Raw genomic sequence first — 10,890 nt, 5'->3', positions numbered from 1 at the left:
GAAAATATCACAAACATTTTTGAATACGTTTAACTGCTTGCATTATTCTAAAAGAAAAAAACCGTTTATTTCGTGTTTTTTTCAGTGCTTTGCGCGCAGCCATTAGAAAATGGTAATTTAAATAAAAGTATATCCCAAAATAAGAAATTTTGTTTCTAGTCTGTCTATCGGCTCGGCATTCATTTGGCTATACGACTTTTTTGATGCATAGCTTCTAAATTGAGTGCAAAACATATATATCTATATACACACACACGAAGACACAATTAACTGAACAAAATGTAAAATAGATTTACGTACTATTATTATTATTAATAATTATAGTTTTTATTTAATTTAAAATCACAAAATTCAGCTAAACCATTTACATTTTGCTGTTAATTAGCACCACTGTTAGCTAACATAGCACAGTTCACCACACATGTTACTAGACCACTGTTAGCTAACAGCAGGCATTCTGCTAACGGTCTTCTCAAAAACCGAAACTCCAATATTGTGTGCGCAATTTATGAAAAAACAACCATTTTTGGAATATCCTTTGCTTTATTTAGAAATACTTTTTGACTTTGTGGACACATACAATATTCCTATGTATATCATTGAATTAAAGTAATATCGTAAAATCAAGAGCAACACACATACATATATTAACGAAACTGTACGCGCTTTGAGAATTTAAGTTTATAGTACGAGTTTGTAATAAGTAATTCCTTACACTAAGAGGATCCGGCATCGAAGCAAATCGAATGTGTGCCCCTCCCAAAAAAGAAGAAAAATAACAAATGTAAAAGTTATTAGTTGTAATTATTATCAATATATTTATTTACGTATGCAAAAATAAAGAGAAACATCGTTAATTATTAACTGTTTTTTATTTGATATGGGAATATTGAATTATCATAGCTTTTTCCGATTGAATTGAATTTATAATAGATGTGGATCAAAAGTTTAGGCATTAAGTCGATTTCCATCGAGCGGAAATTAGGTAATTGTTTTGAAGTTGCCAGAATTAGCGTCCTCTGAATGGAATCCATTTTTTATGTGGTATTTTAGCGATCCTCATTTGTTGATTTCCTTGACTAATTACAGTCTTTGAATGTGAAGGATATTTCCGCACTAAATATAAGTAAGTAGATACTTACATATACATAGAGATACACAATAACAAAACTTAAAATTTTCATATATCGTTTTTATTTCATTGTAATGACTAACATTTTAAAAAATTACAATTCAATATTGGATAAATTAATTGTAAGCATTATATTTTTGCAATTTCTGCCTTGTCCTCACTATAATTTGTTATATAAGGTTTGTTTAATTTTTCTTTTCATGTTCATTTTCTCAATTTTTCTTCAAAGTGTTAATTTATGTATCAATTGCTGTTGTTGTTGGTTGTTTGCTTGCTGTTGTTTGCTGTTGTAATATTGCAACTGTTGCATATATATTATTTAAATGTATGTAGTCATTAATGTAAAACTTTAAATGTATTTGTATTTAATATTGTATATTGTGTATGCTTTAATAAGTAATACATTTATATATATATACATATATATAAAGGGGTATCCAAATTGGAGATTGGTATAGTACAGAAAAAAGAAGAAGAAGAAGCAAAAATTGATAGGACCATTTCCATTCCTTAAAGCATACAAAATAAAATGAACAATTTGCATTATAAATTATGGCTTAAGATAGTATCTTCTAGATTCTCGTTTGTTGCTACCACTTAATTTGTAACGTACTCGTTATGTATTGTAGGTAATGGTTTATATATTTTAGAATATATTTTCTCACCATAAAATAATTGGATGGGAGCAACGCTAAACTAAACATGCAATTTTAAGTACATTTGTCTGAACGGTTATACAGTATCATCAATCAAATGCAGCGTTCAGTTTATATAAGCAGACTCGATTTTTCTTCCACTAGCTTCATACTATTCCTGTCCCTGGTTTATAATGCATAACTGTAGCGCTTTCTATAACTTTTTTTTTTGCTGTCTAACATTGTGTTTTTAATTTCTTATATCATTTATTGTTTTTTCATCCTTTCTATATATATTGCTATGGTGCCTGACCCTTGACAGTATGTTCAATTAATTTCGATACAGTTTATGGGTATATAATCTACTATTACTTAAAATTTTTTTAAACTGTACTGTTACTTTTATGTATTTATATATATGCCCGCTTACAACCATTAAATGGGCGTAAACGGGCTTGAAACAATATTAGAATTGCGGTACATATTTTTCAACTTGTGGTTTTTGTTTGTTTCAGAAATAAAATAAACATAAATTACATTAATTAATACATACAATTTGATGCCAATATGTTTATGGATTTATCTTTTGCTTTATATAATAACTGGGGCTGTAATTTTGTATAGTGTGTTTTTCTGGTATCTTGGATAGTTTTACAGTTTAATTGTTTTGCGTTTCGTTTAATTATTTCTTTCCTTTTTTTTTTTGGTTTTTTTGTTTGAAAAAATGAACACTTTTTATCTGGTGGGAATATACATATGGTTATGGAAATCTATTGCACAGAACATGAATTTTTGTGGCCATTTTTGTGCTTTAGTCGCGCCTTCGGCTTGTATTTCTCCAAAAACGACAGCTGCTTGGCATTGATAGCGCCGCGTCGTTTACTAAAATGAAATCAAAAAAGTAAAACATAAATATAAGTATGCCATAAATGTTGGTGATTGCAATCAAATGACTCACTCTCTGATCATTTCAACAGCCGCTTCATATTTCAAGCCCAATTCGATGAGTGCAAGGGCAACCAAAACGGGGGCACGTCCCAAGCCAGCCACACAGTGAACGGCAACACAAGCCTCGGGATTCTGCTGGTATCTGCGATAAGGAAAAAAGCGTCAAATGAGAAAATATATTTATAATATCTAAATATAGTAGGTGTAATTGTAATAGTTGTAATTATAAACACATACTTAAGCAATACAAAATTTGGCTTTTATTTATTATTCTAAAATTGTTGCATGTAGTTTTTAGTTGAGCGTTTACAAAGCATTGGGATCTACGCTTACCGACAAGTCTCATTATCAACAAATGCAGTAGAATTATTAAATATAGCTGCTGCTGTATCGCTTGTATCAATTTCATTAGCTGTTAGGGGCATTGTATCTGTATCTGTAGCTGTTGTTATTGTTGCTGTTGTTGTTGTTGTGGTTGCTGCTGCTGACAGACTCGCTCTGGTTCGGGATGTGGCTGAAGCTGCTGTCATTGGAGCTGTTTTTGGTATGTGTCTGAGCGAGAAACGCTTATGTCTGTAGTAGGATAGTGTGGCGCTTGTGGACTTTCTAAAACTAGCCAGCGGATAATAGCACACAAACCAAGAAACGAAACGGAATACAAACGCAAATATACATATACAAAACGCATATACATATATTGAGTGTATCCATATAGAAAAAAGGAAGGATGTGGGTAAGTTTACCAAAATTACAACATTTGTTGAAAGAGTGAGAGGAATTAACTAATTGGAATGAAGCAAAACTAAATATATACAGACTGAAGTTCATAAGAAATTGTGAATCATGTATTTTAAACGATAAATAAAAAGACAGCAAAGCCTAAGCGAGGACTACGGGGAAATGGTTCTATTCTGTATGAGTGTGTGCTTGGGTATGTGTGTACTTTTATTTATAATTTACATTTGTTTGCGATGAGATTATTATTTTAATTTTTAAGGCGCAGCATTTTGAATGTTATTAGTAGCTCGAGAGTTCATTTTTTAATTACTTTTATTTGATTTTCTGATGTTTCTTTTTTTTGGTAATTGTAAATTTGTCAGTGTACAAAGCAACAAATAATGATACTGAATAAATTTATAAAAATCAACTTTGGTATCGCTTATGTAAATCAGAGCTTGATGTATATTTTTAAGCATATTTAAATAATAAACTAATTTGAATTTTGTAAATATGTCTAAGATACGATAAACTTACATTAAAGTAAAACTGATCGAAATATTTATGAGTGGTTTAGTTATAAAGGTATAAAATAAAATTAATAAAGACAAACACTTTTTTAATTGCAACTATTTTTGTTATAAACTCTTTTTTTAATTTGTTATATAAGTATTTCGATAAGTTTGGCATTTTATAGAACTTATAATGTAAATAAATACCCTATGTATATACAGTTTAATCATAAAATTATACAAATAAATGAGTTTTGCTTGTAGAAATGAAAATGCAACTGAATGTGACTTAAATGTGTAATGTTAAATGGACTTACTTATCCTTTAAGACCTCAAACCACTCGTCAACGACCTGTTGCGGCGGAAAAGTGCCATCATCGAAAGCCAGATCTTTGACCGTAATGCCTTGGGCCTCCAGCTCATCCGTGTTGTAGCTGGGCTCGCAAACACGCACCACAGTATTAACATTGTTCTTTTTAAGCTCCTGCGAGAGAGAATACAATTAATATTTTATATATATCATCAATATCTTGTAATCAATTTATACTCACCATAATATAATGATTAATTGTTATGTCTGATGGTCGATCGGTGATTAGGAACTTCATGCCCTTATACTCAATAAGAGCAGGTGCTGGGCGCAGATCTTTTTGACGCATTTTGATGCTTAACTTAATTAACTTTACAAATCAGATCGGTTCAAGTGTAAGTATCAAATGTATATATAGCTTGTATAATTACTCAAAATTATCAATTCGGTTTCTATTAATTTAACTTAAAGTTTTTGATTGTATAAAAAAATTTTCAAAATTTTCTGGGCTAATTTAACGTTTGGATTTGACTCTGGGAAGTTACTTGATTTCTTTTTTGTTTTGTTATAAGTCGACAAAATACAGCTTAGTAGATGTTTTTAAACTTGTTCTTCTTTGATTTATCTTTTAGTAAAAAAATATATGTATGTATATATAAATATATATATATATATTATATAATTAGACGTTTTGTTAGCTTTAGGTTTCTATATAAAACACACGCAAAACTTATTAGTTTTTGTTTTAAGTATAAGTTAATAATTCAATAATTAAGTACACAATTTTGGATTTCTTTTCCTCTAGCTTTCTTTCTTCTACAAATTTTTTGTGTCTATCAAAAATCCCTGTTCCGATTTCGCAAATGTCACGATTTCAATTTTAATTCAATTATAAATTATATTTTCTTCACTCTCCAATTTCCATTCTTTCGAATTACTATTTGTTTATTCGTTGCGTCTCTTTCACACTTGGATTATTCTATTTGTGATATGAACCGCGTTCACTTCAGACCTTTTTCTTGTGTCTATCTTTTAGCTCTATTCGTTATCCCCAAGCTCGGGCTTAATGACCTCCTCTGACACTATCTTCGCTGTCCACGCTTTGGTCTGATATCTTACATCGACTTCCGAAAAGGTGACAGCGTTTTCATAGGCTATCCACGGCCTTTTTCGAGGTTTGATTACCTGTGAATGAATGATACTAAAATTAATTAAAATCATATAATATGGAAAACTTATTATTAAAGTGTCTAAAAATGACACAGCTTTTCTGAATTACTAATCTTCAAGCGATTAGTAAATACGAACATTTTTAACTTTTTTTAACCTTTTGAATACCCCGCGACTTTTTAACTTTAAATTTATTAGTTATCTTTTCAGACATAAATTTTAATTACATAACGTTTATTTTATTTTTTTTTGCATGAAATTTACTCTTTAAAGTTCAAACTATGGTTTGTTTAACGTTAAATAAATGTACTAAAACTAATATAAAGTAAAGCCATCATTAGTGATCATAAAATAAACAGCATAAGTATCCCAATTAATTGTTAAGCAATCGGCCATAAATTAATCAACAATTGATTTGAAGAGCATTTAAGAATTTTGTTCTCCTATAATTTTATAGCTTTTGTAACTGGCTTTAATTGATTTGCTTCATTTGAAACAAACAACTTCTAATTGCAGAAAATTTTTATGGGAAAGAAATGAAAGGGAATTAATCTCAATTACAGGCAATGAAAAAATATTTCAAGTTAAGGACTTATGACACATTTGCAACGACATTTAATGGCTTTCTATTTTCATTAGTTCACCAAGAGGTTAACACAGTTCAATTTGACCAACTCAAATGACCTTTAACAGGGCTAACAGCACGTGTCGGCCGCGCATTCAATTACAATCATCGGAAAGTGCCTGTCATGCCTTGTCCAACACTGTCCAGCCCTGACCATATTTATGTTTTCTTTTTGGCAATAGATTTTATTTATGGAAGTTCTTATTTCGGATTACTTACTTTTTATTTGTGCTGTGCCTGGCAGTATTCTGCACTGTCTAGATGAAACTCCATAGATGTGGGAACAGGTCGAACCAACTATAAGAAAGTGACAAAATTGTGATTAATAATGAGTTGCTTGATGTTTCACATATTTGATTATTATTTTATAAATATTGTATGTAATAATGAAAATGGAAGATACATTTCGTAAAATAATTAAACTACCCTCGAGTGTTAAATACCCTGTACTTCATAAACGCCCCTTGGTCAACGTAGCGAACAGACAAAAAATTAGTATCTAAGGTTCGAATTAAAGATAATTATTATGTTGTAGTATAATATTTGTATTCTAATTTCTTTAAATTTCCAATTTTAAAAGATTCTTATTTCGGCGTGACAACTGTGCTCTCGAAATAAACATTCTAAAGGGTATTTATTCCAAAAAATTATGTTTAATATATGAAATTCTAAATACTATGAAAATCATGTACTAAACCAAGTTCTTTAGGTTAAAAAATCTCTAAAAATGATGTCTTGTCAGTCAAATCAGAATAGTGATATTAAATATAAATATAGGTTACACACATCTTTAGAAAAAGGGACTGGGTACAAAGACTGTAAGTGAAAATCTGTTTGCCTTTTGTTGAAAAACTTTTAAAGAATTCAAACGCAATAAAATAAAAGCCAAATGAGAATATTTTTCAACTTATGTATATACAATTTGCATTATACTTTAAAAACATATATCACGCCTTCAACTATAGACATAACAAAATATTATTCTATCCAATTATATATACAGACGCACATATATATGTATTTGACTAGTCTTAAATACATACAGACATACAGAGATAAATACATGTACATGCTATATTATAATACATAGAAATTCATTAGCAAATATTTGGCTTTGTTTGAAGGTGTTGGCATTTTTCGTATTTCAAGTCTTAAACAAAGCTACACAAACAATTCAATTCTCTTGAATTTTGGCATAATATTGATAAAAATTATTGGGGTGTGTGTGTGTGTGCTGTACACGAAACATCATTATAAGTAGATGACTACCGCCTAAAACTCGTATAAAGCGGTACGAAGGAAACGTGGAACTAATTAACAAGCGGTTGGAAATTATATAGCTCTCTATATATGTATGTATTGCAGTATGTATGTCTGTATTTATGAGTATATACGTTTAGTCACATCTGGGCGGGCACATGATTTTTGTTAGTTATTCACATAAGGAAACTTTCACTTGTTTTGTACCTCTGGGGCATTAGGAGCACAGAATCACGCGAACATATTGTACGAACCAGAAGAATATATAAAAAATATATCAGCTGTTTACTTGAAGATTTCTTCTGGTTTTGACTTTTTTACTTTTGCTTATGCAATGTATTTTGTTTTGCGTCTTTACGAAAATGAATAACACACACAAGCAAACACAAATATATAGAATAACATATAATATATTTATACAGGTAGATGTATAAGTTTGTATGTAAGTATGGACAATGATACACAATGACACTGTAGAGTTTTGCACTTATTTTTGAATATACGGGTAATGTTTATATAGTTAAGTATGATTTTTGTATTTGTTTGCTTGAATATTTTTGTACCGACTTAAAAGCGACTTAGTCGCCTGTAATGCGGCGCGATAAAATCTCAATTAGATATCGACAGGTGTCAATTCTAAGACGCTGATCGATTACAACACTGAGCAGACACCAATTGCTGCGCGATGAGCACTCTTTCATCTTTTGCTATCGACTGAAAGTTGCCAAACGCCGCTAGGAGCACAACAGTCGAAATGTCCCCACAAGCACTTACTGCGAGAGAGCGATTGTAGACAGAGAGCGACTAATGAGCGTGAGCTTGAGAGCGCGTGCAAATAACGTGACGCACAAATCGAGTGAGCGAGTAACTTTGCTTATTTTATTTTGTTTGCTCTCAGCTCTCGCTGTGACGCACAATTCTACACTCGCCCTGCTCTCTCACTCTTTACTAGCAGTACATGAGCAAAGCTGAGCAAAGATTTCGTAGTGTGGCGCAATTTTGACTTTTTAAGCAGCTGTCGAACAAGTTGAAATGCATCTCTAAAATGGATTTAATTGTTCGTTGTCGCCTCATAACACTTCAATTGCCTTAAAGTGCTCATAAAACACATTGAATTTTGAAAGAGATGGTAAATTCGAAATGACAAACAATGAATACCCTTTAACATATTTTATGTAACTAACATTATATTATATTCAATGAGAAAATTATAATACCATAAGCAATTTTATAACAAAAAAAAAAGAGAGGGAAAGGAAAAATAAAAGAGAGTGAGAGAAGTCGGCCTATGCTAAAAACTGTTTTTATTTTTGGATACTTTCATATATAATTTGTGCTGCTTTTTCCATTATGAATCTAAACATGAATAATCTATATACATACATATGTAAGCTTTTCAAATGTGCTGAAATATTAAAAAATGTATTTTTAAGAAAATATTTATGACTTACGCCTCATAAAAACAAACCAATTATCTTATTATACAATATTATATACATATGCATGTAGATCGATTTATCTTGATCAAAAAACGAAAATCTTAAAGAGAGAAACGGAGAAAGAAAATAACAAACCCAAGTTGCGACAGTTAAAGTTTAATTATATATATTTAACCGAGGCGCATGTCAATGGGCAGCCAAGGTCAGACCGCAAAAAAAGCGAATACGGGTAGAGAGAGTACGATGGGAAAAAGTTGCTTCAATTGAAACCAGTTAAAACTTATCAATTGTAGGCTGGCACATGTAAATGTTGTAGGTACAGGTATTATATCCATTTGTGGAGAAAATTGCTATTTATTATGTATTCCAGGTACCCCCACACACCGGCATTTCAATCACTGATCCACATACTATAATTACAACAAGGCCCCAGTCACAGTCGCAGTTGCAACCACATCGCTGTGTCACACTTCAGTGAACACAGATTTTTCTGGTGTTTTGTGTGGAGACGCCTTAGATATATGTAGGCTCTATGAACTACATTTTTACGTTGATATTACCGGGTATATGACACATTTTGAAGCACTTTATCAGAAAGGGTTGATATTTAATTATTTAATTTGCAATTGATAACAGTCATCAATCAGTCAATTATTATTTCTCACAGATTCTAATAATTTTGTTCTACTCTAAACTGGGTACAGTGAATTTTTTTTTTTGCAATTAAATAAAAATTTCTTTAGCATTGCTAGAATTATTGTAGTTTTTCAAAGGCATTTTAATTTTTTCATTAAATTTATAATGTATTTTCATAAAACGATCTACAATAAATAGGTACATATTAAAACAAAAATTAATTGTTCAGACTTAGAGTGATTAAATTCATACATGTAAAATATTATGTCAGGGAATAAAAAATAAACATTTCTGGTTACAGTTTAAGAAATATCTGGAATGCCATTTCATTGAAAATCATATTATTTTCTCCATTAATTAAATCTAAAAAAACATGCAAAACCTACACATAAAATAAGGATAATATATGATGGTCAATTCTAAAAAATACTTCTATTCACCATATTGATTTTAATCTTTTTAAGATACGGGTAGAATTTTTCAAATATTAAGGTTTATGCAAGAGTATTTAATCTTCGGCACGCTTAAGACTGTGTACACATGTGTTTTTTTATTGGTCGTGCACTTAAAACTGTCAGTTGAATCTGTTTGACACTGACGAATCATGATGAATAAATTGCTTCCTTATTTGGCAACCAATATTTTTAACAATAAGATAATTTTCGTTAACTAATCTAATCACAGGTATAAATGATATAATATAGACAAAATGTTGAAAACATTGCAATGGAATTCAACTAAATGGGTTAAAATTAAAGACACATATATATATATGTACATATATAATAAATAAATGAGAATCAATAAACGAGCTTGAATAAAAACAGCATAATATCTCACGAAACAGTCTTTAACAATTAAAGTCTGAAAGAAGAAAATGAAGTGAGGCAGATTGCTTGAAGTCTTTTTTTCGTGTTTTTCTTGAGAAATTGAGGATAAAGTGAGCAGAGAGCTAAAAGTTGATTGCACTCGAGCCAGACAAGCCAATGCCATTGTCGTTTGCTGATAGACACACAAAAATACATAAACAACAATAAAACAAAGGGCAATAACGAAGCAGGAACCGAAGAAATGTCAAGGTGGTAATGTATCTTTTGGCAAGAAAGGAAAAAAATTACGGAAAGATATGAGGGATAAGCATAAGGTCAACCCAATGTCTGGCTGTTGACTATGCTGGGTTCAAGGCACCTCGCAAAACAGAGGTTTCAACCCAAAAAAACCGGAAAAGGGTAGATAGGAATTATATCAAAGTCTATTGCTTTGTTTATATTATTTTCAAAACCCGACTAATACTGTCATTAAATTAGATATAGTCGGGTAGAAGAAATATGATTCGATTGTCACATAATCTGTCTACACGTTCCCTAAATGAAACAACATTTAAACGGACCCAGACATTTGCCAGACATGGCCTGTTGTCTGAGCCTGATTTGTTTACTGTTTTCAACTAAAAGAATACGAGTATTTTGAGTCTAGACTATGAATCTGTAGTATGTTTTTAGAACC

At 30.8% G+C, this 10,890-nt stretch overlaps 2 protein-coding genes across 3 annotated transcripts; both read right to left on the bottom strand.

Moving 5' to 3' along the window:
• Positions 1-2,033: 2,033 nt before the first annotated feature.
• Positions 2,034-4,922, bottom strand: LOC117779589 (protein tyrosine phosphatase type IVA 1). The gene is made up of 4 exons (XM_034615818.1): positions 4,496-4,922; positions 4,262-4,428; positions 2,726-2,857; positions 2,034-2,649 (listed from the first exon to the last, which is right to left on the bottom strand). The coding sequence occupies exons 1-4, from the start codon at positions 4,601-4,603 to the stop codon at positions 2,538-2,540; spliced, it is 519 nt and encodes a 172-aa protein (XP_034471709.1). The 5' UTR covers positions 4,604-4,922; the 3' UTR covers positions 2,034-2,537.
• A 258-nt stretch (positions 4,923-5,180) lies between these two features.
• LOC117779590 lies at positions 5,181-8,044 on the bottom strand. 2 transcript variants are annotated; one of them, XM_034615820.1, is made up of 3 exons: positions 7,873-8,044; positions 6,269-6,346; positions 5,181-5,439 (listed from the first exon to the last, which is right to left on the bottom strand). In XM_034615820.1, exon 1 carries the CDS (start codon positions 8,008-8,010, stop codon positions 7,888-7,890), a length of 123 nt encoding a protein of 40 aa, XP_034471711.1. In that variant the 5' UTR covers positions 8,011-8,044; the 3' UTR covers positions 5,181-5,439; positions 6,269-6,346; positions 7,873-7,887. The 2 variants fall into 2 exon arrangements, with proteins under 2 accessions (XP_034471711.1, XP_034471712.1); XM_034615821.1 differs by having other exon boundaries at positions 7,877-8,044.
• Between the last annotated feature and the right edge of the window lie 2,846 nt (positions 8,045-10,890).

The sequence above is a fragment of the Drosophila innubila genome (genome assembly GCF_004354385.1).
Source record: "Drosophila innubila isolate TH190305 chromosome 2L unlocalized genomic scaffold, UK_Dinn_1.0 4_B_2L, whole genome shotgun sequence".
Classification (NCBI taxonomy): Eukaryota; Metazoa; Arthropoda; class Insecta; order Diptera; family Drosophilidae; genus Drosophila; species Drosophila innubila.
Note: the sequence above shows the minus strand (reverse complement) of the source record. Positions and strands in the feature narration are given on the sequence as shown.

Excerpts from the sequence above, each read along its gene's own strand:
- LOC117779589 (XM_034615818.1), bottom strand. The coding sequence starts at position 4,603 with ATGCGTCAAAAAGATCTGCGCCCAGCACCTGCTCTTATTGAGTATAAG. Across the intron at positions 2,858-4,261 it reads TTTGAGGTCTTAAAGGATAA|ATACCAGCAGAATCCCGAGG; the intron begins GTAAGTCCATTT and ends TCCTTATCGCAG. Across the intron at positions 2,650-2,725 it reads GCTGTTGAAATGATCAGAGA|TAAACGACGCGGCGCTATCA; the intron begins GTGAGTCATTTG and ends ATTTCATTTTAG.
- LOC117779590 (XM_034615820.1), bottom strand. The coding sequence starts at position 8,010 with ATGAAAGAGTGCTCATCGCGCAGCAATTGGTGTCTGCTCAGTGTTGTA.